Source organism: Sitodiplosis mosellana, unplaced genomic scaffold, assembly GCF_009176505.1.
Source record: "Sitodiplosis mosellana isolate CC-2019 unplaced genomic scaffold, AAFC_SMos_1.0 Smas_scaffold_5, whole genome shotgun sequence".
NCBI classification, from domain to species: domain Eukaryota; kingdom Metazoa; phylum Arthropoda; class Insecta; order Diptera; family Cecidomyiidae; genus Sitodiplosis; species Sitodiplosis mosellana.
Genome location: NW_022595248.1, coordinates 6644558 through 6671597, shown reverse-complemented (window position 1 = coordinate 6671597; position 27040 = coordinate 6644558). Strand labels below are relative to the sequence as shown.

The 27040-nt window shown below is 36.6% G+C and overlaps 7 protein-coding genes and 1 long non-coding RNA gene across 9 annotated transcripts; 2 read left to right on the top strand and 6 right to left on the bottom strand.

The window, feature by feature from the left end:
* Positions 1 to 1442: 1442 nt before the first annotated feature.
* LOC129567096 (toll-like receptor 3) lies at positions 1443 to 2797 on the bottom strand. The gene has a single exon (XM_055443672.1). The coding sequence runs from the start codon at positions 2790 to 2792 to the stop codon at positions 1443 to 1445; it is 1350 nt and encodes a 449-aa protein (XP_055299647.1). The 5' UTR covers positions 2793 to 2797.
* On the top strand, positions 2797 to 8041 carry LOC129567095 (zinc finger protein 91-like). 2 transcript variants are annotated; one of them, XM_055443670.1, is made up of 10 exons: positions 2797 to 4519; positions 4666 to 4812; positions 4961 to 5106; positions 5244 to 5440; positions 5515 to 5534; positions 5658 to 5862; positions 5923 to 6466; positions 6604 to 6753; positions 6860 to 7062; positions 7184 to 8041. In XM_055443670.1, exons 1-10 carry the CDS (start codon positions 4295 to 4297, stop codon positions 7918 to 7920), a joined length of 2574 nt encoding a protein of 857 aa, XP_055299645.1. In that variant the 5' UTR covers positions 2797 to 4294; the 3' UTR covers positions 7921 to 8041. The 2 variants fall into 2 exon arrangements, with proteins under 2 accessions (XP_055299645.1, XP_055299646.1); XM_055443671.1 differs by having other exon boundaries at positions 3996 to 4519; positions 6863 to 7062.
* LOC129567094 (eukaryotic translation initiation factor 4 gamma 3-like) lies at positions 7942 to 14893 on the bottom strand. The gene is made up of 9 exons (XM_055443669.1): positions 14057 to 14893; positions 10872 to 12212; positions 10401 to 10663; positions 9812 to 10295; positions 9288 to 9493; positions 9101 to 9223; positions 8769 to 8994; positions 8548 to 8649; positions 7942 to 8340 (listed from the first exon to the last, which is right to left on the bottom strand). Exons 1-9 carry the CDS (start codon positions 14529 to 14531, stop codon positions 8240 to 8242), a joined length of 3321 nt encoding a protein of 1106 aa, XP_055299644.1. The 5' UTR covers positions 14532 to 14893; the 3' UTR covers positions 7942 to 8239.
* LOC129567097 (uncharacterized) lies at positions 14893 to 16502 on the bottom strand. Its single transcript, XM_055443673.1, has 3 exons — positions 16253 to 16502; positions 15500 to 16159; positions 14893 to 15415 (listed from the first exon to the last, which is right to left on the bottom strand). Exons 1-3 carry the CDS (start codon positions 16410 to 16412, stop codon positions 14898 to 14900), a joined length of 1338 nt encoding a protein of 445 aa, XP_055299648.1. The 5' UTR covers positions 16413 to 16502; the 3' UTR covers positions 14893 to 14897.
* A 418-nt stretch (positions 16503 to 16920) lies between these two features.
* On the bottom strand, positions 16921 to 17601 carry LOC129567066 (uncharacterized). The gene is made up of 3 exons (XR_008687811.1): positions 17490 to 17601; positions 17323 to 17425; positions 16921 to 17245 (listed from the first exon to the last, which is right to left on the bottom strand). It is a non-coding gene; the product is annotated as an uncharacterized LOC129567066 (long non-coding RNA).
* An 883-nt stretch (positions 17602 to 18484) lies between these two features.
* LOC129567064 (conserved oligomeric Golgi complex subunit 4) lies at positions 18485 to 21536 on the bottom strand. Its single transcript, XM_055443603.1, has 7 exons — positions 21292 to 21536; positions 21015 to 21212; positions 20113 to 20934; positions 19869 to 20011; positions 19691 to 19804; positions 18798 to 19602; positions 18485 to 18728 (listed from the first exon to the last, which is right to left on the bottom strand). The coding sequence occupies exons 1-7, from the start codon at positions 21379 to 21381 to the stop codon at positions 18585 to 18587; spliced, it is 2316 nt and encodes a 771-aa protein (XP_055299578.1). The 5' UTR covers positions 21382 to 21536; the 3' UTR covers positions 18485 to 18584.
* A 101-nt stretch (positions 21537 to 21637) lies between these two features.
* Positions 21638 to 25216, bottom strand: LOC129567063 (hamartin). The gene is made up of 3 exons (XM_055443602.1): positions 23896 to 25216; positions 22269 to 23804; positions 21638 to 22188 (listed from the first exon to the last, which is right to left on the bottom strand). Exons 1-3 carry the CDS (start codon positions 24983 to 24985, stop codon positions 21941 to 21943), a joined length of 2874 nt encoding a protein of 957 aa, XP_055299577.1. The 5' UTR covers positions 24986 to 25216; the 3' UTR covers positions 21638 to 21940.
* Positions 25216 to 26380, top strand: LOC129567065 (uncharacterized). The gene is made up of 3 exons (XM_055443604.1): positions 25216 to 25428; positions 25492 to 25729; positions 25844 to 26380. The coding sequence occupies exons 1-3, from the start codon at positions 25322 to 25324 to the stop codon at positions 26348 to 26350; spliced, it is 852 nt and encodes a 283-aa protein (XP_055299579.1). The 5' UTR covers positions 25216 to 25321; the 3' UTR covers positions 26351 to 26380.
* Positions 26381 to 27040: the final 660 nt, after the last annotated feature.

Here is a 27040-nt window from a genome sequence, read left to right as displayed (position 1 = left end):
TGCAAATGTTTATGCAAATTTGTTTAATCGATTAAAATGAATTTGATTGTGTGTGTGTGTGTGTGTATGTTTTTTTTTCATCATCTCTCTTGGATGGGGAGGAGTGGTAACTGGAAAGTAGAAATTGCGTGTAGATGAAAAGTGGCATCACAACGCCAACAGTGAGCCTTGATACCTGTTCATCGATACAGCACATTGAATAATATGAACAAATTTTTCCATTTAATATTTATAATAGATATTTGTTCGAATTTTTGCCAAACGAAAACGACAACGACGACGATGACTTCGAATTGAAATCAGTTCAAATGTTCATTACACTCACTCACACATACTTACTCGAGAAACGAATAAAAGCTTTGCCTAATATGGAGAAAGTAAATGTTGAAGCGCAAATATATGTTTTAGCTTCATAGTCGCACCATTGCCCTACAACAACCGAAGTGGTTGTAGCTTCGAAGAGGTTATTTGTATACATACTTCATTGGTATAGGTGAATGATAAATAAATGTGAATAGCCCATTGATGAAAACAACAACATACACACACGAATGCACCATCAAATTTATACAAACCCAACACCCATGGAAAACGGCAAAGCGTTAAAAAGATCTACACACGATGAATTATTCAAATTTAAATGGGCTTTACTTGACCACACACAACCGACCAATTAAAAATAAATATATAGTTTTTTTTTGTTCTTGTTTCATACCAATTTGCTCGCTTCTTGCGGGTGAGAAAAACCATTATAAATTTAATAGCAACAGCAATTTAAACCACCCACAGCAAACGAACAAAGCCTGATGCCTGATGCCTGATGAAACAGATGCTATAAAATATGGTTTTCATCAGAAAACCGTCTACGAAAAAAAAATTCCTCGGTATCGATTTAAGGTTTCATTGTTTCTGCATTAGACTATCGGATCAATTACATTGCACGTTTTCGTATCATGTTACACGATACTAAAATGAAAAACACAGAAAAAAAAACACACACACACATAACAACAACAAGAAATAAAGACGAGGAATCAAATTACCGACTGCATTGTTGGGCTTTTATTTGCGTGAATTTGCACACAAAAAAATGATATCATGACACACATATTTCAATAATAACAACAAAAGGTTTGGTAATATGTTATTTTTACGTATGACATCGAACAATGGAAATTATCATCAGCTGTGGCATTGAAGCGACAAGTTTACGTTGAAAATCTGATTCGTGTTTGGAAATCAAGAAAAAAAGTTATAAATTTTTGATGTTATCTTTATTGTCTATTTTTAGCTGGATTTTCGGTAAAGAATAAATAATTGCCATCATAATAATAATTCAACAAAAGGTTAAACGGCTTATTCGGTTCGAATCAATCACAAAATGATTTTTATTTTCAAATTTCATTTAAAATTCTACATTCTCTTAAAAGATGATCAGAGCTTTAAATTTTCGGCACATCATACATATTTGAATTGTCAAAATTGGAGATGCTATCACATGGCACGTTCATGTTTTCATTTGTTCTGGATGATCGGAATTTTCGCGTTGTCTTCATAATCGCGCCAACCATAACAAAAAGCAAAGCCAACAGTAAAATACAGATGACGGTTAAAATTTCAGCCCATGTATAATGTGGGCTTTCTGCTTCGTATAGAAATTCGTCACCAAAATTGCACTTAACTCCCATTGAGTCGGTCAGATTTGGATGCTTGGAATTGTCATCGAACGGTAGTTCTAGTTGCTTCCAACCGATCGAACGAAACAGTTTTATCAAGTAACAGCAATCAAATTTATTATCTGGGATGCCAACGATTTTCATCACGGGGAATCGTTCGCTTGTAAAGCCATTCAGTTCGTTGAGTTGATTTCCGCCGATGAAAAGTGTTTTTAAATAATCGAATTTGGGTAAAAATATGCCACCATCAAATGCTCGAACGTCCAACACGATCAAGTTGTTGTGTGACAGGTCAAGAGTTTGTAGTTCTTCCAATCGGCACAGGGTTTTCGCCTTGATTTCGGTTAGTTGAGTGTGAGATAGATTCAGGCGCTGAAGTTTTGTCAACGATGCAAATGTTTTGATACTTAATTGTTCCAGTGGGTTGAATGATAAGTCCAATACTTTCAAATTTGTCAAATTGTCGAATGTATGCTCTTCCAAATTGGTGATAGAATTGTGTGATAAATTCAAATGCCGCAGATTAAGTAGATAGTCGAATAGTTGTTTCTGCAACGTAGTGATATTATTGTGGGCAAAACTTAATTGTTCCAACTTTGAATCGCCAGCAAATGCAAGCAAGTCAATTCGATTGATGTGATTGAATGAGAAATCTGCCTCTTTCAAGTGTTCAGCATTGACAAACAAAAATGATGACAGCTCAGCGATGTTATTATGTGATACATCCAAGTGATTTAAATGTTTTGCCTCTTGGAACAGTAATTTCTGCAACGATTCAAGACCAAGATGACTGGCATTGAGCACTGTAACATTTTTGTACACTTCAAAGATGCGGTAGCCCAAATTTGACATCGAACAATCCTCAAAGCTTATTTGCACGATCTGATTTTTGTAAAATTCCGTATTGGATGGTGTCAATGTGTATTCCGAACAGGTCGATGTCGCCGATTCACTGAATAGATCCGTTTGACGAAAACTTTTCACACAGATGAATGTCAAGGTGTCATGATTTGCGTCAAAACTACTTTTTAAGCTACAATCTCCAATGTATCCGTTTAAAATCTCACTTGAATTGACGCAAATGATGAAAAACACGGAAAATACCAAGAACTTCATTGCTGTAAATTGTATGACCGTTTCAGTTAAGGTTTACGTTCAAACTGAACCAAAAATTTGGACGAAATTTCAATTGGACTGGCCAGAGAGGCGACAAAAAGTAAAATCCATGCACTTTTTATTATGTCATTAAAAAAAAACTATAAATAATAAACAATCGATACAAACAGACCGATTTACGCACGCTGTCCAAGAAAACGCTTTCATCAGCCCATTGAAATAATTTCAAAGTTTTTATTTCTTAAAAAAAGAAGAAAACATTTGTAAATAGTGCCAAAAAAAGCTTTGAAATCAGCAAAAATAAATGTGGGTAATTGGGAATCAATCACAACCAAAATATCTCGCCACATAAAGACTCAGCAGAAGTTTGTCATTTATCTTAATATGAAATTCGAATAGTTTGAACGGAATTTTACTCATGTTCACATCAAAATCACATTTAGCAACTAACTTGACCGCAACGTTGACCGATCTTTTCAACATTCTTCTATTCATTTGCTAAAGACCGCATGAAAAATTTCATGAGACAGCAAAATGTATTTTCAGTCAGAGTGGCTGTATATTAAGTGGTGGTCGTAGAAAAATTAACTGTTTTTCTTTGTTGAATCGAAACGCTGAAGACTTTTTTCAATCATTCATTTTCAAACTGTTGTTAAACTATCTTCTTTACAAATTTAAGTTGAAAATACTGTGAAAATGTGGATTTAATCAAGTCAGTTATCGAAAAAATGTTCGTCGAGTGTAATATTCAACGACATTCGATCAATTTTTAAGACATTATCTGATATGAGGATTTTTCCGGCTTTTTCGTCATTGTCATACCATAGATTTATGTTGAAGCAACCTTTTGTCGGATCTAAAATTGAATTGGTATCATTTTAATTAATTTTTCTCTTTCTATAAAACTGTAGATTGCATTAGGATAAGACTATTTTGGTAGTATTATTTTTGGTTTGATCAAAGTTCCATTTGTTTCATCTTTTACCGGATGGAAGAGCTTCTAAATATGTGCACATTTATTGATTAACTGCACACGTACACTGATGTCCAAATCTATCAATAACTTTAAAAAAGAATCTTCCACCAATTTCATCCCATTCAAAATAGCAACACAACCGTAGTGTTTCAATTCGGTTGAATATTTGAATAGTGACGGCATCGGCTCGAACCATTTGCGATCGGCTTGCAGCACATAGCTGTCACACACACAGTTTGACAGCAAAAAAGAATTTAGAGAAAATTGGAATAATTCCATAGCAGTGTAAAAATACCAAAAACAAATGAAATATACAGTTGAATCGGATTTTTTATTAGTTCAAATTTTCTTCAATATCGGAAAAAGCCGAAAATTGCCCGTTTTACTTCAAAAATAACGAAATGTTTCGAGATTTTTAAAGTGTAACGAAAAAATTGCATTTGGTTTGTGTTTTTCAGTGTTCAAACACAAAAAATCGATTTCATACTGAGATAACAGAAAGATTCCCCCCTGTGTGTGTGTACCAATGGTTCGAAAAAATCGACGACAAAAGAACTCAACGGTTCAGACCGAATCAACACATTCCGACAAGTCCGACGATGATACGAATAATGATGGATTGAAATGTAAATATTGTGATGTGGTTTCAGCCAGCATCAAAGAAAAACAGGAACACGAACAGGGATGCGAGGCACAAGCATCCGTGAATACGTACATCACATCCGAAGGCAAACTTAGGTTTTTGTGTACGGTTAGTAAACATGATGGTGATTTTAGTGTTAAACAAGTGGTGAAAAGTTAACAATTTGTATGCGGATACAAGCTTGAAACACTCGATAACATTTCAATTTAACTTGCTATCAATATTCAACCAATTTATTTTAAAAACAACAACAGGTTTGTGATCAGTTGTTCAAGTATCAAACCGGACTGAAGAAACATAAATTAAGGCATCAACCGCCTGGTGGATTCATTTGCTCCGAATGCAATGAACATTTTGTAACCGACGCTGAGCGTTCTATACACAAGGAAGTCATTCATAAGGTTTGTTTAATGCGGAGATGTCGGCAATTCAATGATGAAGAAAAGAAGATTTCTTCTTTTCTGCATTGCAATTCGTTTGAAAATAATATGTAAAACCTTATGAAAAAACCAACATAATACAATTCGAATCTCATTCATCAATTTCCAGATTTTCAAGTGTCTCATTTGTAATGAAAAATGTACATCGGAAGAAGAGTTTCTGAAGCATATAAATGACTTGCACGAGGGTCGAGACAGAGAGTATGTGGTGTGTGCTGATTGTGGTGCTCAATTTAGGCAGAAGAATCAACTACGGTTAGGATTTTATTTTTCATTTTTCAAGTCTGCTAAAGATTACTGTAGAGATAGGATTGCGTATAATATACACTGTATGTCCAAAGTCCATGTAAGAAAATAATGCTAAATATTACCTTTATCCCTTTGACCTATAGGTTGCACATCGAATCAAAATGCGGTACAGTGCGTTGCCATACATGTAACCAATGCAATTCAAAGTTCATGACACAAAATACATTGAACGCCCATATGCAAATCCATATCGGAGAGAAGAAGCACCTTTGCAATAACTGCGGAAACAGTTTCTTGAGCAGAGGTCAACTGAAGATACATGAACGAAGTCACACCAAAGGTATATTACTGTTGATAACTGATTGATGAATTTTAAATGTTTTTAATGAATTTTTATTTTTTTCATTTATATAGAAAAGCCGTACAAATGTTTGGTAAGATTCATAAAGATTGAAATGTTTGGTTCATTTTATTTGTATACACAAAAGTTTGAACTCAATTGGTCCAAATGAGATAATTTTTCGAAACCATAAACCACTTTTTTCTCTTTGTATCAGGTATGTAATAAGGCATTCGCACATCGCGAGAGTTTAGTAACTCATTCCTCGCTTCATACGGGTATCAAACCATATCAATGCCAGTGTTGTGGCAACCAGTTCTCGTGCATTGGCAATTTAATCAAACACCGCAATATTCGGCAGCAAACGTGTGGCCTACCGCAATACAAAATTATGAAGTGTGCTCCACGTGCGAGCACCAAAGGTAATCATTTCAATTGATCATTCTTGCGATTCGGTTATTTGATTTTCGTTTCATTTCCAGTTCCAGGTAGTTTGACGTTGAAAAAAGAGACTCCAGTAAAACGGGCCTATGCCAAGCGGAAGATCGTTAGCGTGCCCGAACTGTTATCGGTACGTGCTGAATTAGCTAGCCAAACGGAACCAGCCAAAGTAGAACCAAATCACGAACAGCAATTCGATGAGTTTTTGATCTTGAATAATAAACCAGACAGCAATGCTTGCATTGAAACGGTCAATTTCATAAAAAGTGAAGTGAATGAGAATGAAGCTGCATCGAGCGGAGAATGTATAGAGATATTGGATCCAATGATTTTGGATGCACCATTAGCTGAATGCACCGAAAATCATAATACCATATCGTATAGTATTCCGCAGAGCGGTGTTTTGGTACTGACATCGGGTAATTACATCATCACCAGTTTGGGAAATAATATCGCAAAGAAACCAATACAAATCAAAATGGAACCACCACAAGTCGAGCAAGTCATCATTTTGAATAGCAACATACAGTATGCCGAAATGGAAGTCGACTGTCAAGAGATTGAACAAGTAGTCGATGACAAAAGGTGACACTTTATTTCTTAAATGAGTTTTATTTTGTTTAAACAAACTTGATTCCTTATAAATCAGAATATGTCTTTTCTAATTGAAAAAGTTCATTTATTTTTCACATAATAAAAAGTTTTGATAAAATTTTCTCTAGGAATGTGGAAATTCTACAAGAATCGACCGTATCGAAAAACCCAATATCAATCGATGAAGCTGAAATTGATGAGATTATGAATCAACAATACCTTGAAAACAGCATCCAACACTTGGAAATTGTACCGGTTGATGAATCAGATGGATTAACGTAAGATCACAACACTTTTTTATAAGCCGAATTTCCGACAACTCTACGATAAAGTTCGAAATTTAATAGCTTTTTACTCATTTTTTTCTGAACATACTCATTTCAGCAGCAAAACAGAGGAGCCATTTGATCCACTCGTGTGCGAAGTGTGTGCAAGACAATTCAAGCAAGAAAAGTCGTTGCTAAAACATTTGGATCTAAAGCATAACATTGAATGTGATTTCATCAGTAAAGATATGTTCAAATGCAAATATTGTGATAAGCAGTATGTAACAGAGAAATTGTTGAGTAAGCATATCCCGTGTCATGGTAAGCGTTTGTGGAATTTTGACACTCTAAATATTAAAATTAAATTAAAGTTGAAGTTTCAACTACTGAACATGAAAAAAAAAACTAATAAAATTGATTGAAAATTTATCTTCCTCTCAAGGTGCAAGCGGCGAACTAATCCACAAGTGCTCCTGTTGCACATTGTACTTTGAAACCAAAGAAAAGATGCTCGAACACGCTCACAAAGAGCATGAAGATCGTTTGAAATGTAATTACTGTCACAAAATGTACAAAGATGTCGACTGTAGAGCGGCTCACATTCGGAAAATGCACACAAAAACGGGCGCACCGCAGAAGAAGTATACGTTCGTTTGTGCAAAATGTGGCAAGAAATTCAATTCGCGTGTTGCACTGTCTGACCATGAGCAGGGTGATTGTGGGCGAACGCCAATTTACAAATGCAATTTTGAGGGTTGTGGAAAATCATTGCATAGCCTTGGCTCACTGAAAATCCATCGGTTGATACACACAGGGGATCTACCATTTTCATGCAGCGTGAACACTTGTAAGAAGAGATTCCGTACACACGGCCAGGTGAAAGTCCATGAGCGCAGCCACAGCGGAGAGAAACCATTCAAATGCAATCAGTGTGATAAGGCATTCGCGCACAGAGAGAGTCTACTTACGCATCTATCACTTCATACCGGAGTAAAGAGATTTGGATGTCAAGGCTGTGGCGCCCGTTTCTCTTGCATATCGAATTTGCAGGCACATCGTCGAACCCACCAACAAACTTGCGGTCAATTACCGCTCGATACAAAAGCACAATACTCGTTCAACTTAGATGATGGCACTGTGCTCATGCCAGATAATAATTCAGCAGATACAACCGATTAGACAACGCCAAACACATCCGTGTGTAGTCTTTTTTAAGATGTATATATTATTCAAATTTTAAACATTTTATTAAATGACTGATTATATATTAGAATAAATGCTATCGTTGATGAATATCTAATGAAATGTTTTTATATCCTCGTATATAAATGCGTACTTCTTTTAGGACTTTCCGATAATGTATGTTGTTCAATTTTGTTTCTCATCATTTCATTATTTTTATTTGCATATTTGCTTTAATTTTGCGTCCGCTCGTAATTGTTTTTCGTTTCCAGTTTTTTTCTTCGTGATATTTTCTCATTTTTCTTCATTACATTGATTAATCAGCGATGTCCATTTTCAGAATCGTACGGATCATCATCAAGTGCAAATCATCATTGACATTCTCAAAGAACTGGGTTAAATTTTTAACTGCAGCTCCTGCAAGAGAGAATAGAAAGAAGTGATTAGAATAATGGAAACAATTTGTTCAAATTTCAGTTTAGTCAATTGTTTTTTGGAAAAGAATTTGAAATGATTTTTTGGTGTTAGTTATTCTTGATTTCATTTTGGTGTAGTTTTTTCTTCAGCTCAATTTGGCGATGGACATTTCCATAATTATTTATTAGTGAAATCCAATAATCTTACTTTTGTCCATTGGTTCATTGGGTGATGTCTCCCATTGTTTGAAAACGTTCGATGGAACCACTTCATCATCATATAATTTGGAAAACACTTTATGCAAGAAACCTACAATATTCAGACGGAATTTTAGTTTTCACCAGTTTAAATGATCATTTATTGATTCAAGTTCAAGACGAAGAAAATTCGCAAAAAGGGCATTAATTTAAACGAATGTCGGCATTTACCTGGTGGATGGTCCAATTCATTGCTCAGCAACTCAATAGCGTACAACGATTCCAACTGTAGATCCTGCTTTTGTTCGCCTCCAATGTATCCTTTCAAAATTTCTATGCTTCGTGGGAGAAATTTATCCTCCAAAGGGTGTCCAGCTGTCGAAATATTACACGCGGCTTGGATCAAAGTTCGTGTTAAAAAACGTATACTTTGTTTATTAATTGTAGGCACATGGGTCTGGAAATAGGAAAAGTAAACATTTTTCATGCTTTTGGGTAGGAATCGAATTTTCAATAAATGAGAAAGAAAAAGTTGGATCCATGTAGAATGAACCAAAGACCACCTTAATATATTTATCAACTTCTTCTTTTGAAAAATCATCTTTGAGAACCAATTGATAGATTCTATGTCTTTTGTTACTAGCTGGAGGCAAGGTTTCCCTTGGATTTTCCACAAATTCCAATTTCTACATACGAAATAAGAATTAATTATTTAGTATTTGGTTGAATGAATGAAATTAATTCGCTTACATATTGTTCCACAAATTTGTCGACACTGCCGTCAACAACAAACTGTTCCCATTTACAATCGGACTGTTTCCACAGATCACGTACATATTGTGGCCCATATTCGTATGCCAAGTATGGTAATAAGCATCCCAAAAGCTTTGCTCTCGATTTTTTGTCTGTGTTTTTCAAGTCATCCAGTGTGATGAGGTTATTGAAAAATGCCGTAGCTGTAGAACGAAAAGAAAATGACTCATTAAACTAAAGAACGTGTGAAGGCTTCATATCATTTGTGCTTTTTGCAATAATATGGAGCCGCCATGATTATTTATCAATTAATAGTACTGAAGTACAGTGTATTTGAGTCCGTACATTCTCTACTACTGCTTGAAAGCACAATGGTATAAAAATCTGCAAGAATTTACGCCTCGTTCTTTCTTCCTTTTTCATTTTTCGAATCATGTTCGATTGTATCACATATAGCAATCCAATGGGATTGATAATGGCTTGGATCAGATTTAGGAAGTGTGCGCATGGTAATCACTTACATATCATTTGAGAGGTCCATTCGTAAATTTTCCACATATAGATCGAAATATTGGCTAACATTGTTATATATTCACTTAAACCTTGTACATAATCCTCCTTTGTAATTTGGTTACTTTCCAGCCAATAGGTACAAATGGTACCGATAAAGCAGCGCTTCACCTCCGTCAAACCGGATGTATTCATGGCGCTGTTGTGTAAATCGCGTACGAGCGCCCATCGATCAATTCCATCAATTTCATATATTTCGAATTGAAGTGTTTTGTAAAAATCGCTATAGCAACAGATTTGATTCTTTTGAACTTGAGTTAGCAGATTTTTTAGAGTTGATCGGATCGCTTTTTTGGTTTGTTCACTAATTTTATCGGATAATTTCAGCGCTGAAAAACTATTTGTAAGGCTGGTCGTTGCCTGTGGTTGTGTATTGAATTTCCATTGGAATGACTTTGGTGTGACCAATGCAGTGTTCTTAATATCTTCTATGTTCTGTAAATGTCAAGCATTGAGAGAGAGAGAGATAAGTATAAATGACCCAAATTAGATTTACACTCTCTATCGAGGAACGTGAAATGATACGACAGTTTTACTTACAGATGTCGTCCTGAATTTCGATGGATCAAATTGTTGACTGCTATTGTTGCCACCCGTTTGAATCCATCCGTCATTATCTTGGAAATTGCCACCTCGACCAAGCTTGTTGCTATTATTGTATCCACTGCCTGACATGCTGCCACCACGTGGCATGCTGCCGCGATCATTGCGCTCACGGTTGTCTTTTCTCATATTACTATTACCCATTCCACCAGAGTTTGGCATATTGGCAAGTATTTGGATTTGCGTTTTGTAGTGCTCATCTGCGAAGAAAAAAAAAGGAATGAATTCACATGTTTTTTCAAACATTAGTAAAGTCGATTTTTCTGCTTGGAAAAAGAATACAACATTTCTTCATGATAAACAAATTTCTTGATGAAAAAAATAGGTTGCAAACACCATCGAAAATTAAGGTAAAATACGTGAAATGTTTTTCGCAGAACGAGAAAAATAAGGAAAAAATGAACTTACCCATAACTTCCTTTTGGATTTGACCCATTTTCTTTGGATTCGAGTCAGAACGACGTGGCACCCACTTATTTTTTCTCAATTCAATGACGTCCATTAACATGAAGCGTACTCTGCTGCTGATTTTCGATTGTTTCTTATCTGATGCAATTTGTTGCATAGTGAGGAAGTGTGGCGTCAGATCTCGATAGTATTTTTTGTCATATTCTTCGTCGCCTGTTTTATGCTCCATTTTTTGGCCGACGGTTGTCAGCAATTTACACAAGCATTCGAGTTTCTCTTCGGTACGAATGTTCAGCAAAACCATCACACACCATTCCATGATGCTGGTGAGCAACATATTTTGTCGATACAATTCACCAATGAACCGGACCGTGCCAACGGAACGGCGACGCAATTTACGCTCTTCCTCTTCCAATTGCATGGTCAATTCGAACTTACGATTTTGATCGTTTGTTTCGTTGAGTTCGATGTGCATTGGCATGAGCTTTTCACGTAACGCATTTTCATTGGCCACATGCGTATTGAATTCGATTTGACATTTGTTCAGCAATGTTTTTTTGAACACAGCCGTTTTCGTGTCTTTATTGCTTTTTTCGCCCGATCTCAGTTCATTCTCTTCCTTTTCTTCCATTGGTTTGGACAATTTTTGGCACAACTGTGCGTATGCCTGAGAAAAGTTTGGCTCATCGATCGCCTTTTCGAACACCAGCGAAATGACAGCCGACAATTTTTCGTTGTTATCAATGTTTAGCGCTCGCATTTGCTCCAACAATGGTTCGAATTTTTCCGATGTCAATTTATTCAAAATGCCGCGCACACGTTTGCACAGTACATCAATATCATTTGGATCGGTTGGACCTAGCAAAAAAGTTGGCTTCCATGCATTGGTCGATTCGTGCAATTTAACATCATCTTTAATGAGAGATGAACCAACGAGAATCATATCCGATTTCCTTCCTTTTTCACCTTTGCCATCACCACTTTTACCATTTGACAAGGAATTCTTGCGGATAATTGAGTAATGATCTTGAAATTTCGGTAATGCCTGCGATGCTTCGGCTTCACACAATAGCATAATTTGTTGACGCGTATAACACTTTTTACCATCGGTATTTTCGGATGAGCATTTACTATCAATCAGTGATTGATACTCTTCGGAGTTCAGCAACAAATTTGTTTGCCCTGACAACGGTGTCATTCCTGGTTGGTGTTGTGGTGGTGGTGGTGGTGGCGATTCGAAACATGACGTTTCAATTACTATGAATATATTATTTATCTTCTGGTCCCAGAATTGATGATAATCTGATTCGGTACCGATCGTCACTTTATCATCATCCGAATCTGTTAATTAAACAAATTATTTCTGTTGAATAAACCATGTAAACTAAAAATGCATTTTTCCCAAATATTTTTCGCACTATAAAACCTACCGCGATAAAACATGTAGAATTGCTGAGCTTTAATGTCTGGAAAGCGATCGAAAATAGCCTTCATGAAACTATCAAAGTCAAAGGATTTTGGAATTAAAACGAATTGTTCAGGTTCTTCGTCCAACTTTTTCAAAACACCAATCCTATAAACCGAAGCCATTTTGAGAATTTCTTCGTTCTTTGTTTAGAAGTTTGAGAATTGGAATATCAAGATAACACTTCGTTTTCACAATGATCATCTCTTTTGCACTATGCAAAAACAAATGATGCGATTCTCTTATCTTGACAGCCTGAGTTCAATCAGCAATGAAGTTAGTTATGATGTAACAGAATGCACTGAAATTCACTTTTGACAATTCAAACCTTTTGAATGGCAAAAATAGGTTGTCCTTAATGCAAATCAACTTCAATTTTCAGTTAAATTTAAATAGGAAAAATCATTGCGACCAATTGGATTTAGAAGAAGAATGTATTTATTCTCGACAAAACATATGATTTGAATGCAGTACCGGGGGAAAGTATGCAATATCTGAATACTTAGATTTTCACCACTTGATTTTAGCGATGAGATCGTTCTTAAAAAGGCTTTATTATACAAACCAACAATTGAATTAGTTGAATTATTTTCAGTGGCGTAACAGGAATTTTTTTTCGGAGAGTTTTCAATTTTTTCAGAAGTATTAAAAAAATGCAAGGAAGACTTCCTTGGAATATTCGAAGTGATGATTGATTTTTTGTTCTTTGTAAACAAGTGTGTACAGTTACAAGTAACCAAATCTTGATAAGAAATTCCAGCAAGGAAAATCATTGCGATGACATGTAGACGTAAAGCATAACACTGAATCTGATTTCATTGGTAAAAATAGGTTTAAATGCAAATATCGCGACAAACAAAATGCAACAGAGAAATTGTTGAATAGGCAAATTGACATCGTACGATTTTCTCTTTAGATTCAAATGGTGAACTTAGCCACAAATGCTCCTGTCGTACTACGGTGTACTTTGACACCAAATTGAATTTGAAAAATATATATTGACACTGAAAAGCGGACGCATATTGAATTTGTAGGCATGTCATCGAACCCAAAAAAATACCGGCGATCAATCCTGCTCGATACAAAAGTACAACTCCCGTACAATTCAGATGATGGCACCGTGACTATGCCAGAGAATAACCCAGCAGATACAACCGATTAGACAACGCCAAACACATCCGTGTGTAGTCTTTTTAAGCTATTCATTATTCGAAGTTTAAACATTAAATATTAAAATAAATGATATTGTTGATAAAATTCTAATTAATTTTTTTTAGATCCTCAGTGCATATATAAATGCGTTCTGTTTTTAAGTCTTTTCGATAATGTATGTAGCTCAATTTTTTCTCTTCATTTCATTATAATTATTTGCATTTTTTTTTTGGTTCAAGTCTCCGTAAATTTTGCGTCTGCTCGTAATTTTTTTTCGTTTCGATTTTTTTCTTCCTAATATTGTTTTGTTTTTCTTAATTACATTGACGATAGTCAGCGATGTCTATTTTCCGACTTCTTCTTCCGAATCGAACGAATCATCATCAACATACTTAATTCTTCAGTGCAACTCCTGCAAGAGAGAATGGAACAAAGTGATTGGAATAATGGAATATTTTTGTTCAGATTTTGAAGTTTAGTCAATCGTTTGTGAGAAAAGAATTTTGCAAAAATTAAGGTTAAATTCGTGAAAATGTTTTCCGCGGAACGAGAAAAAATGATAACTTACCAATAGCTTCCTGTGAAGTTTGACCCATTTTCATTGGATTCGAGTCAGAGCGACATGGCACCCAATTATTCTTTCGCAACTCAATGACATCCATTAACATGAAGTGTACTCTGTTGCTGATTTTTGATTGTTCCTTATTCGATACGATTTGTTGAATGCTTTGGAAGTGTGGCGTCAGATCTCGATAATATTTTTTGTTGTATACTTCGTCGTGTGTTTTACGTTCCATTTTTGGACCGACTATTGTCAACAGTTCGCATAAACATTCGAGCTTCGCTTCGGTACGACTGTTCAGCAAAACAATCAAACACCATTCCAAAATACTGGGGAGAATCATATTTCGTCGATACAATCCACCAATTAACCTAACCGTGCCACTGGAACGGCGACGCAATTTACGCTCTTCCTCTTCCAATTGCATGGTCAATTCGAGCTGACGATTTTGATCGTTTGTTTCATTGAGTTCGGTTTGCATTGACTTTTTGAACTTTTCACGTAACACATCCTCGTTGGCCACATACGTATTGAATTCGGATTGACATTTGTTTAGCAATTCTTTTTTGAACACATCTTTTGTTGACAGTTTTTGGCATAACTGTGAACAAAGTTTGCCACAAATCTGAGCTAGATTTGGTTCAACAAACACCTTTTCAAACACCACCGTAATGACGGTCGAAAATTTTTCGTTGCTATCAATGTCTAGAGCTCGCAATTGCTCCAAGAATGGTTCGAATTTTTCCGGTGTCAATGTATTCAAAATGCCGCGCACACGGTTGCCCAGTACATCAATATCGTTTGAATCGGTTGGACCAAGCAAAATTGTCGGCTTCGACGCATTGGTCTATTCATGCAGTTCAACATCATCTTTAATGAGCGCCAATTCAACGTGAATCATGTCTGATTTCCTTACTTTTTTCCTCTTCCCACTACCACTTTTGCCATGTGATATGGAATTCTTGCGGATAATTGAGAAATGATCTTGAAATTGTGGTAATGCCTGCGATGCTTCGGCTTCACGCAATAGCATAATTTGTTGACGCGTATAACACTTTTTACCATCGGTATTTCGGTATGAACATTGATGATCAATCAGTGATTGATCCTCTTCGGAGTTCAGCAACACATTAGATTGCTTTGGCAACGGTGCCAGCTCCATTCCTGGTTGATGTTGTTGTGGTAGTGGTGGTGGATTTTCGGTCGTTGTATTCTCCAGAGCACTATTCTTAGCTGCGGGTGTCTCTTTCGCACCGAGAAACGTATCTAATTCCCCTGCATTAGAAGATTCATTCGCTAATAATGACGGTTCATTTTTACATTCCACAGCATTTAAAGTAGCTAATGCTTCGTTCATACGAAGATCTATAAAGAATATAAAATATTAAAGCAATATTAACATATGAAATAACGTAAAATTTAATAAATTTTTTAAGAAATAAAAGAAACCTAAATGCAATCGAGCTGGTTCCTGTTTCTTGAATTCTTCAACACCATTCGAATTGACAACGTTTTCGGTTGGAGCTTGGTGAATTTGGTTGGACTTATCCAAATATTGCAGTGATTCAGCTGATTTCTCTGAGACGGCTGCGGCACTACCGCATGAACCACCTGAAGCAATTTCTTCAGTTCCGATGAGTGTCCATTTCTGGCCTGTAAACGTTTTAAAAAGTGTTAAGGTGTTTTCGGTGTTATTCGACACTGAGGAAGGACAAGAAGGTTGGCCATCGTTATTGCTACAGACGTTGACTTTATTCAAACGTTCATCGCTTTGCACAGCTTGGACTGATGATACTTCCACTCCACCAATCGCACCAATTTCATCTGTAAGATTTTGTTTCACTCCATTGACAGCGGTGGAACCAGTTTCTTGATTTCTATCAAAACATTTTCGCATTTCTTCCATTTTTAAGTTGAATTTTTCATGCTGTTTGTTGAAATGTTCCATAAATTCCTCAATTGTTGACAGAATGTTCGAACTTGATGGCAGCGTTCCGATACATGACGTTTCAATTGAACCCGTTACTATGAATATCTTATTTATCTTCTGTCCCCAAAATTGACGATAATCTAATTCAGTACTGATCATCACTTTATCATCATCCGAATCTGTTGATTAAGACGCATTTCAGTAAAAAAAATACCGTTATCCCAAATATTTTTACCACATGAAAAATCCCATAAAAACACTGTAAAACCTACCGCGATAAAACATAAAGAATTGCCGAGCCTTAAGATTTGGAAAGCGATCGATAATGGTCTTCATTAAACTATCAAAATCAAAGGATTTTGGAATTAAAACGAATAATCCAGGTTCTTCGTCCATCTTTTTCAAAACACTAATCTTATAAACCGAAGCCATTTTGAGAGTTTCTTCGTTCTTTGTTTAGAAGTTTTAGAATTGAAATATCAAGATAACTTCGTTTTCACAATGATCGTCTCTTTTGTATTATGCAAAAACAAATGATGCGACTCACTTATGTGCACTTGACAGCTTGGCTTCAATCAGCAATGAAGTTGGTTATGACATAATAGAATGCACTGAAATACACTTTTGACAATTCAAACCGTTTGAGTGGGAAAAATAACAGGTTGTTCTTAATGCAAACCAACTTCAATTTTCAGTTATTTTTAAATTCAAAAAAGTATTGTGACCAATTGGATTTAGAAAAAGACTGTATTACTTTTGAATGAACATATTATTTGAATGCAGTACCAGGGAAAAAGTGCAATATTCGAATCCATGTGACGCATGTGGATAAGTTATGGGATATTTTGCTCATTGACATCCAAGCCAACACATAAACTAATTTCAAAATGAAATGAAGCCATAATCTCATGAAAGAATTGGCAAGAATTTGCGTTTTTTTATTTATTTGAAAAATTATTCAAAATTCGCAGTGAAAAAAATATTGACAACAACTGCATCATTTAAGACGAATCTGAATTATAACCGTATTCGTCGGAATCGGAATCAAAGTAATCCACTGAATCGGGTTGATGGTGGGAGTGAGCAGCCTTGACCTTAACGTTAACATTTCCAATACGATGCTTTTTGTTGTCTAAAGCTGATCTTGCGCTTTCAGCAGTTGCAAATTGCACGAAACAATATTCGAAACCATTGTTTGAATCGCGAAATCGGACTTTTTCCACATTTCCGAATCGTTCGAAGTACCCTTCAATTTCGTACTTTATCTGAATAGGAATATTTAATTTTTGATTAGTGTGCGCCAATAACAAACCAAATGAATTGCCAAAATATGGATTCTTACACGTGAATAGATTGGCGAAACATACAAGGTACGAATTGATACATTCTCGGCCATGCTGGATGTTGTAGGCAGTAATCCGTTTCTGTTGTTTATCTAAAAAAAACTATTAAAACAAGGGATAATTTATTCTTAACAAGTTCTTTTCAATATGGTATTTTTGAACTCACATTAGATTTTCACCACTTGATTTCAGAGATAAAATCGTTTTTAATAAGACTTTTTTGTACAAACCAACAATTGAATTTGTTGAATAGGTTTAAAAATTCTGAACAAAAGTAGAATTTCTCAAGGAACAAATTATTGCGCAGCAATTATCGACTGCACCAACTTGAAATCACTTAAGAAGTGAACGCTGCAGCTGAAATGGATATGTAAAGGTTTGCATGTAACGCTCAATGTGAGCTCAGCAGTGTAGTATTATAAAATTCACTCAAGTAGATGTATATGTGTACATATATGTAGTGTTTACAGAAAAGTATAACATTAACTCGAAAAACTGCATGTTTATGAACGCATTCGTTTATATGAGCATTGAACAAATCGCTGAATCACAAGTTTTCAAACTCTGCCCTTATCCAACACAATTGGTGGCTGTATGGTGTCTCATGAGCTCTCGCAATCATAAAAATCGAAGGAGTTTATAATAAATGTTAATATTTTCTTACATGGGAATCGGATCGCAAACACATTTTTTGCCAGAGTGTGTATTTTCCTGAATATTTATTCGAAACTGAGCGCGAAATAGCGATATTGTGTATGTATGCAACCAAATATCCGCTTTATTAGCTGGCAAAACTAGCTTCAAATGTATATATTGTGAAGAATAAACACTCTGTTTCTCTCAACGAATTTTGTTATTCTTCTTTGTTTTGTAAACAAGTTACGAGCAACCAAATCTCCACAAGAAATACAAGCAAGAGAAATCGTTGCTTACATTTGGACTTATCGCAAAACATTCAATATAATTTCATCAGTATTTTTACTGATTTAATTGGAATCAATGCGATAAACAATATACAACAGAGAAATTGTTGAATAAGCAAATTGACATCGTACACAAATTTTCGCTTTAGATTCAAATGGTGTACTTATCCACAAGTGCTCCGTTCAATACAAAAGAACAATAAAATACAACCGACTCAGACAACGCCAAACACAACCATTTGTAGTCATTTTAAACTATGTATTCATTATTTTGAACATTTTATCAATTGACTGATTAATTATTATACATTCAAATAAGTGCTATGGTTAAACAAATCCTAATTAAATTTTAATCGTTTAATTTCGTCCATTTTGAAATCGACCCTCAACGCTAAAATCGTTCTCACTTCTGATGTTGTTAAACGCCATGTCGTGCGATCTTCTTGTTCGCCTGGGTTCAAGTACTCTTGTACTTCGGATAACTGTTTGGAGGAACCAGAAAAATACTTTAATTCGGCCAAATTCTTGTAAAATCATTGAGCAAAGTATACCTTTTCTAAGTTCAAAAGTGTCGCAATTTGTGTCAATCGAATCATTTTGTCTCGAACTGACCAAGATGTTGCGGCTGTTAAATACGATCCAAGTGCACGAACTTCTTGATCTAAAACCAGGCCACCCAATCGATTGAATGATGATTTTTTGATCGCACGTTCCAATCGAGCTGTGGCATCGGTGGCAACGATGCTCACCAAAGCATCGTAGTTTCTGCTGTTCATCACATTTTGGAACGACTTCAGTAACGTATCTAACTGATGAATTAATGAATGTGCAAACGTTTCGCCAGCTTCATAGTTGGCCAATTCTTCATCGGTTAAAGTATGGTTTAACGAAATGAATTGATCGATCCATGTATGAAGTCGTGGTTTAATTGCTGTTGATCTTAATTGCTGCAATCCAAAATCAACGACCGCTTTCAATGTATCACGCACCGACTTCATTCCAGCCAAACAGCTCTCAACCAATCCACTCACTTTTGGTGATATTCGTGGGAAGGCACATCTAATATCTTCACTGACACTGTTCGTTAGCGTTTCGATAAATTCCGTCGACATATCCGCATTGTTTAACTGAACTATGAAATTGGCTCTGGATTGTTCGTTATCATTTGTTTGCAGTTTTCCCTGCTGAATTGATGTTTGGAATGCATTGTATGCCTGCGCCAAATCAATGTAGCCCGATGGATAACCATTTTTAAGCGGCGTCTTTAATGCTGACACAAAATCTTCCTCAAGTGAAGTGGCAGCATTGTTTATTACGGCACACACACCGTCGATTGATTGGGTTTCAATGGACCGTCTGTTTGGGGAAATTGCATGTTGAGTGTTTCTGGGTCAGTTTTCAGTCATTTTAGGACATGAAGTCTATGAATAGGAACACAAATTACCTTATTGACTTGCGAATAATGAAAAATACATCGTCCACAACATTTGAACACTTCTGCCCTGGTTCGAATGTATCCAAAGCAATCGCTTTCAAAATACTTTCTTCCATGAAATACCTACAAAATAGCAAAAAAAAATTTTTAAATCAAGATTTTGTCCAGAAATTTTGATTATTCTTGCCCTTCAAACAACAAATACGTTCCGAGTAGCTCTTGCATTTGAACGCTCAGCACCGATTTTGAAACGATTTCTTCAAATGTTTTTAGATTATTCTCAACAATTTTGGCCGATTCCGTTGGATCCAATGTTTTATCAACATCATTCTGTGGAATTATGTTCATTTTATACCATTTTATCACAAATTCACAAGAAAATGATTAAGAATTATTTCTTCCAATTCCGCATGCATGTTGTCAATATTTACCGTAATCCTGCGTCGCATGAATTTGATATAGAGTTCAGCCCGAGCGTGCATTACGGTGATTTCTATCAAGAGACCATCAATATCCTTTGGATTGAGTTTATCAACCGAACCACCTGAAGGTTTGCGAAAGTGTCCCAGCCCTTGTTGACCACTAGACTTTTGGAAGTCATTGATTTTCTGCATGTGACGTTGAATGTGTCGATTTTTGTTAAATTCCGCAATTGTTTTCTTCACTTCGCTATCACATTCCCTTTGCAGAATTCTGAACAGATCAATCAAATAGCCATAACCATAGTAGTTTTCAATGATTGGCTGATTCACTTCCATGACTCGTGCAAAGTTCTCAAACAACAGTGTCAAGACGTCAGCATATGCAATAGCAACTCGATTATCTGCCTTCGCCATATCCAATGAGTTCCGTAGCTCTTTCTGAGATTTCTTCTCCAATTTCACACAAATGTAACCGGCAAACTTTTCTATACCATCCTGATGCTTACCCAACAGTGGGAAAATCTTAAAAAATCGCTCAACCGATGCTAAATCATCTTTTGCAACCGCCTCGTCGAACTTTTTGTTTATAATTTGACGCAGTTGAGTCGTTGCTTCGGTGAGCGTATTGAACGCTCGATTCACCGATGTTATTGAGCCGGAAACATCGTCAGCGGTTCGCTGGAGTAGTTTCTCATCCATTGACAGGAATCGATTGATGTGACCAGCACCTTTTTCAAAATCTTCCGATTTGATAGCAGCAATTACACCCTGCGAACACACTTGCAAATCGATCAAATCGTGTACGCGCTGTTGACATTCAGAGACACGTTTCTGGAGAGAAATTTAAGTTATTGCGATGTGTTTTCATCTTGAGCTTAGTGTTTCGATAAATGTCTGTTCATTTTACTTACTCTCGCTTCGTCCAATCGTCGAACCTTGGCACTCACATTTTCCGCCAAAGACGAAGTGTTCTCAACCATTGAGTTCACCTTGTTAGCCTCATCGTTTGCCACATTCAAACCAGCCAACGAACGGCCAATATTATTCATTTGGCGTTCAATTTTTGATTGCCGGCCCAACAACTCATCCAGTCGACCGTTTACTCCACTCTGTCGGTGATTTTGTTGACCGATACAATTTGTATTATTTGTGTTATGACCTCAAAATGATATATTTGGTGACACTTACGTTTAAATTCTTAATTTTCTCGCATATTGCTTCGATGCCCTCGTCCGTGGACAAATCCTCATTATCGTACAGCGTGTCAATGATATTCATTTTTCCTAATTTTTATGTTTTTAAAGCTATTTACAAAATAATACTTGTTTTTCCGAACAATGAATATGTTGACCGATGTTGACTGAACAAAAATTGACACGCATAACATTCACTGTATGACTCAATACATACAAAAGCGAACTGTCAAACTGTAGCCGAAAACGCGTACAATGCATCGATTAATGTCAAAAGGGTTCACAAACATATACATCGAGATGTCACAACAACAACAACAAATATATAGACACAGCCTGTGTTTTGCTTCCAAAATAAACGGCATTTTATTTATGCAGCCGATTTCATTGATTTGTATTAAAAATGTGTGCACATCTTCTTAAGTTGAATGTATTAACATTGTTTTATAATCCAAAGCATGCTTGAAGCTTCATTTTTTTTTAAAACAGAATATTCTTATGCAGCTATGATTTTGTTTAGTGGGAAGGAATTTTGCTAGGCTATATTTAGCCGTATGAGCGATTCCAAATAGTAAAAAAGGTAAATTTTATTTCTCTTTCGCTCTTCCAAACGCAACTATTGCCCCGAATTGTGGTGCGACACTTTATGATGGATAAAATTGCGAGTGACTTGTGCTAGGTACAGGAATATCATCGGACACTTGTGCTAAACGATTACTGGAAGACGTGTCCCCATTAAGGCTGGATGGTGAAAATACTGTTGAAGTACTGTTGTCCAAAAGATGTGATAAGTTCTTGATTTCGGTAACAGATTTCAAACTCCATGACATTCCCTCGCTCGATGCCAACGACATCGATAGCGGTGATGCGTGGTCCAGTGAGCCAACTGTATCTGGAATGATGATTTGGAAAAAAAAATCAAAATAAATCCAAAAAGTTTTCTCAAAACTCATTCAAAATCGATACTCTTACCTGATTTATCCGGTTCGGAATTAACATTCGACCGATGTTTACTCGGATCTAAAATGCATTCCTCCATTCGTAAGATGATGGCCTTTTGTGCCGCATATTTAGCTTCCACTGCCTTCAGCTTCTCTTCATATTCTTCTTTTACCATTTTCACGAATCGCTTTTGATCCGAAACGACCCCATTTTGTCGCTGTAATTGCGCCTCCATATTCTGTATACGCTCCTTAGCTGCATCCAGCGATGATGTTTTGCTCGTTAGTTCTGATTTCAATTCTTTGACTTCTTCCAAGCATGCGTCTTTGATGTTATTTATTTCACTTTCACGTGCACGCAAATTTTCCAATTCAATCAGTTTCTCGCTGCATTTCAACTTGATTTCGCCCATCAAAACTTCACGTGATTGTAGCCGTTGCAGTTCTTCTTTGTATTTGGCTCCAACATCGGCTTGGTATTGACATTGTCGCAGCAAATTCTTCAAATCGAATATCTCAGCCTGAGCAGATTCGAGCATACCCGCATATCGCTTTTTCTCTTCGACCTCTTCGGCCAAACGACGGTCCAACGTTTCGATGTTCAATTGCAATTTTTTATTTGTGTCACGTTGCATTTGGATTTCTTCACGCATCAAATTGCATTCGGTGGATAATTTGTGTTCCGTGGTGTTCTGCGCCACTTTTGCTTCATTGAAATTTTTGATCAACGAACTGTGCTCGCGTGACAGACTCTCCAGTTGCGACTTCAATTTTTCGATATCCGTTTTGAGTGTTGCATTATCTCGGCTTCGGCCTAATAAACGTCGATTTCGCTCGGCATACACTTCACGGCGGTATCGTTCGTATTGCAATTGCAAGTACAACAATTGGAGTTCCATGTCAGCGCGACTGCTTGGATCCGTTGTTAAATGCCGTTTGATTGTTGTTTCCACATATTGATCCAATAGACCGCCCGATGCTAACGGCATCGTAATATCCGTTTGTGTTTCCACCGTGCAAATGTTGCCCTTTTGCCCGCCCAAAGTCTTTGTCTCCCGTTCATTGTTTGACATTTTCTTGGTTTTCTCATCAAACTCGTTCGGATTGAACATCAAATAGTCGGTTTGACCGAAACTATCTTCCATACTTTTCATTTGATGGTATTTCATTAAATTGGCTCGACTTCGAATATCTTTTTCGGTGTTTGGTGTGGTTTCAGTCAGTTTATTCGTCTTAAGTTTGTTTATTTCCGTCACCTCTTCATCCTCTTTGCTCGATTCAATATTTAGCGTATCATCATTTTCGCACAACGGATTCTGGATTTCAATATCATTGTATCGGCTGACGGTTGACTTATGCTTCTCCTCATTCCGGTCAATCATCATTTTGAGGAATTTTTCACTTGTCGCATTCGTCACATGCATAATTTCATATCGGAAATGTTCGTCTCTCTTCAACGGTGATGACGGCTGCGACGAATTGCCCCATATCGTTCGGGCCGCACTTGAATTGACCGGATATGGTCGATGTGGCTTGAAATCTCTCAGTGGAGTCGTCTCCGGAGTGGCTATAAAATGAAGTGAGACAAAAATTTGATGAAAATTGCAATTATTTCAATAAAAATCAAAAAAAGAAAAAAATGCAAGCGAGAGACAAACCTTCAACGGCTGCTTCTGGTGGCGATGCACCGCTACTTGTGTACTGTCCACTGCCAGGTATCGACTGAATGTTGTAATTCTGCGACATAATCGGCGTCGGCGTATGTGTAATGGCCATTGTATTGGTTGGCGGTGGTGTGGCTAACACCGCACTACTCGGTGACCAAATGTTATCCCATTTATTTGCATTCTTAACTTTATACTTTGTACTTGTTTCAGTCGCAGAAATTGGCGCAAATGTGTGTTTAAAACGGTCATTTGCTAGTATTTGGCTGTACCACGGTGTTTCTTTGTGTTCTTGTTCACACTCTTTACTCCTCACCGAAACTTCCAACGAGAATTTCTCGCATTCTTGTACGATATCGTGTGGTTCCATCTCCTTCCAACGTGCCTGATTCTTCTCCAATTCGGCATTCGAAAACACCAGCATCGGATGGCCGCGTGTATTTTCAACTAACGGCCCAATCACCTTCATTGTCTTTTCATTTATGTGTTCACGCAGATATGCCATAAAATTGCACGGATACATGCCGTACAGGCGTTGGAACAATCGTTCAATGCCAGTCTGCAGATAAACGGGTTGATTGCCGCACAGTTCGGGACTATTGGTCGCCTTCCAATTGGCCAAAAATAGAAGAATTGTGAATAAATCTTGCAGATAATCGTTCATCAGCGCTGGAATTATCGGCAACAGTATGGTGATGCAGAAAAGGCCATGTAACGTTGTGTTGATATTCCGTTCGGTTTTGACGATGTTCAACATTTCACGAAACAATCGATGATTAACCACTCGATACAGCCACGACGGATGTTTTTGCACAATCAATGCAAACAATTTGAATGCCTGATTTCGCTTTTCACTCGTGTTGACCCAATCGAATAGCTTATCGAATATGTAGGTGTCATGTGATTGCGGTACCTTGACTAGTATTTCGACAATTTTAATGGAATTTTGCGTGGCAAAATGCTCCATCATCCCATACACCAGCCAATTCTCTTTTGTTTGTCCGAGTGATTTAATGAGCTCATTTTTGGATTCTTCCACCAGCGTTGGATTATTTGATTCGAGATTTTTAAAAAGTTCGCTCATTTTATTCGACTCTTTTCGCTGTGAGTATGAACGATTCGCACTCGTCGCTGTCCAATTTTTCTACCGAAAAACACTTTTTCTTTCTCAACAAAAAATACGATCACAAAGAGCACATACAATTCAATACTGCAAAGAAAAAGAGAAATATATAATTGTCAAAAATGGAACCCATACTTATGTGTCAGATGTGCGTAATGTCAAAATGTTTCGTTCTGTCAAAACACCACCTGACAAGTGTGTTGGTTCCACTGAGTCGCAGCCAACGCACACACGTTGTTTTGTTTACTCGATATTTTATTTCGTTTTTCGCCTGGAATCGGTTGGAATTGTTTTAAAATGGATTCGGATGAAAATCGACGCAGTAATGTGAACTATTTAATGAAAGCAGCAAGTCTTTTGCCTTCTCAGAACTACGCACAGAAATTGCTCAAGTCTTATTACTTGTAAGTGTGTGATATTTTTTTGTATTGAACAATGGGCGATGAATAATCTATTTTCAATTTCAGAACAAAGTGTAAAAAATTAGCACAATCAGATCTGGCTCAAACCAAAACACTATTGAGCGATGAGGAAATGTGCCGAAAATGTTCAACACCATGGGCCGATGCGGGTTATTCCATATCCATTGCACCAATTAAAGTGACACAACGAAAAGCACGGAAACTTCACAAGCAAATCGAAGATAAATCCAAGCGGAAAAACCATTTGGCCAAGAAATTTTCGAAACGTGTGAATAACATTGTGGTATGTCAACTTGTGCAATTCAATTTTGCACTGAATTTAATTCTTAGTTCCCAAAAAAAAAAATGGCAAAAGATTTAATTTTGCTTATTCTAACCGTATTTTTGTTCTCTGCAGACCGTGAAGTGTGATCTATGCAAACACAAAAACAAGGTTGTTCTGTACAAAAAATCGACAGCCGAGGCCAAACCACAGAAAGAACAGAAAACTGAATCACAGAAACAACAGAAAACTGTCGTTCAAAAAATAAAGCCCATCGAAGCAGCGAGACTACCACATCCAGCTCCAGTTAAGAAAAAGAAGAAGGACAAAAATGCTGGATTACTCTATTCATTGAAAAAAGACGACACCAACTCTGCAAAGAAAATAGTCAACCTCTGCCAACAAACACAAACTCTGAATATTCAGAAGAAGGCAATTGGTTCGAATCAATTCAATAAAAATACGAATCAAAATGCGAATAAAAACAAAAGAAATACACCAAAGGGACCGAAACAAAAGTCCAAGAATATTTCGCAACCGGCTCCAAGACGTGCAAACATTATGTTGCTGGCTAATGCTCTCAAGGCAAAGAGCAATCAATCAAATTCACAAGTTGATAAATTAAAGCAAATGTTAAGATAGTAAATAAATAAATTCTGGAAATCAAATATTTATATATATTTTCATTGAAATGCAGAAATAGTGTTCAGTTGACAAACGATATCGTTTTGACCAACCCTAACACTGAACATATTGAATTTGACACTAGTGTCAAATATCAGATGTGTAAATCGTTTACTTCGTATTTTGGCATTCAAAACATAACCTTCGAAAAGTTCAGTTCAACACAAACACCAAACAAACCATTTTTTGTTGATTTCGGCGGGATTCGGTAAGTAAGGCGTGATTTTAATTTTTTTTAATCGTTAATCATGGTTAATCAAAATGATTTTAAAACCGTTTGAATTGTCTAGACCTTTAGCACATTCACCAATGGAGGCAATTTTTGCCGATATGGAAGTAAGCAGACAAAGCGGAAAGTCACAACAACCGCGCAAAAGGAAAAAGCAATACTATAACCGAATCCGGCACCAAATGGAATTCTATTTTGGCGATGCGAATTTGTCGAAGGACCGTTTTCTCAACAAATTGCTGGCTGTCAATCCATGTAAGAACAATACACTCAAATTAATCGTTGTGGAAGCATTGAGTTTTTAAAATCAATACCACTTGTTTGTCGAATTACAGATGTGCCGTTAGATGTGTTCATGACTTTCAATAAGATCAAAGAGTTGGCAAATGGTGTTGATGAGCTACAGAAAGCCATTGAAA

Bases quoted from the DNA above. Each gene is read 5' to 3' on its own strand.
- LOC129567094 (XM_055443669.1), bottom strand. From the start codon at position 14,531: ATGCAAACCGAACTCAATGAAACAAACGATCAAAATCGTCAGCTCGAA. The intron at 8,995-9,100 runs GTGGTCTTTGGT...TCCTATTTCCAG, and splicing joins AAGTTGATAAATATATTAAG to ACCCATGTGCCTACAATTAA. The intron at 8,341-8,547 runs GTAAGATTATTG...TCTCTCTTGCAG, and splicing joins CAATGAACCAATGGACAAAA to GAGCTGCAGTTAAAAATTTA.
- LOC129567063 (XM_055443602.1), bottom strand. From the start codon at position 24,985: ATGAGCGAACTTTTTAAAAATCTCGAATCAAATAATCCAACGCTGGTG. The intron at 23,805-23,895 runs GTTTGTCTCTCG...TTCATTTTATAG, and splicing joins ACCAGAAGCAGCCGTTGAAG to CCACTCCGGAGACGACTCCA. The intron at 22,189-22,268 runs GTAAGAGTATCG...TCATCATTCCAG, and splicing joins TTCCGAACCGGATAAATCAG to ATACAGTTGGCTCACTGGAC.
- LOC129567065 (XM_055443604.1), top strand. From the start codon at position 25,322: ATGGATTCGGATGAAAATCGACGCAGTAATGTGAACTATTTAATGAAA. The intron at 25,429-25,491 runs GTAAGTGTGTGA...TTTCAATTTCAG, and splicing joins TTGCTCAAGTCTTATTACTT to AACAAAGTGTAAAAAATTAG. The intron at 25,730-25,843 runs GTATGTCAACTT...TGTTCTCTGCAG, and splicing joins AACGTGTGAATAACATTGTG to ACCGTGAAGTGTGATCTATG.
- LOC129567097 (XM_055443673.1), bottom strand. From the start codon at position 16,412: ATGGCTTCGGTTTATAAGATTAGTGTTTTGAAAAAGATGGACGAAGAA. The intron at 16,160-16,252 runs GTAGGTTTTACA...CTTAATCAACAG, and splicing joins ATTCTTTATGTTTTATCGCG to ATTCGGATGATGATAAAGTG. The intron at 15,416-15,499 runs GTTTCTTTTATT...TATTCTTTATAG, and splicing joins ACCAGCTCGATTGCATTTAG to ATCTTCGTATGAACGAAGCA.
- LOC129567096 (XM_055443672.1), bottom strand. From the start codon at position 2,792: ATGAAGTTCTTGGTATTTTCCGTGTTTTTCATCATTTGCGTCAATTCA.
- LOC129567064 (XM_055443603.1), bottom strand. From the start codon at position 21,381: ATGAATATCATTGACACGCTGTACGATAATGAGGATTTGTCCACGGAC. The intron at 21,213-21,291 runs GTAAGTGTCACC...AATCACCGACAG, and splicing joins AGAAAATTAAGAATTTAAAC to AGTGGAGTAAACGGTCGACT. The intron at 19,603-19,690 runs GTAATTTGTGTT...TTCCCCAAACAG, and splicing joins ATTATTCGCAAGTCAATAAG to ACGGTCCATTGAAACCCAAT.
- LOC129567095 (XM_055443670.1), top strand. From the start codon at position 4,295: ATGGTTCGAAAAAATCGACGACAAAAGAACTCAACGGTTCAGACCGAA. The intron at 5,107-5,243 runs GTTAGGATTTTA...TTTGACCTATAG, and splicing joins AGGCAGAAGAATCAACTACG to GTTGCACATCGAATCAAAAT. The intron at 5,535-5,657 runs GTAAGATTCATA...TCTTTGTATCAG, and splicing joins AAAAGCCGTACAAATGTTTG to GTATGTAATAAGGCATTCGC.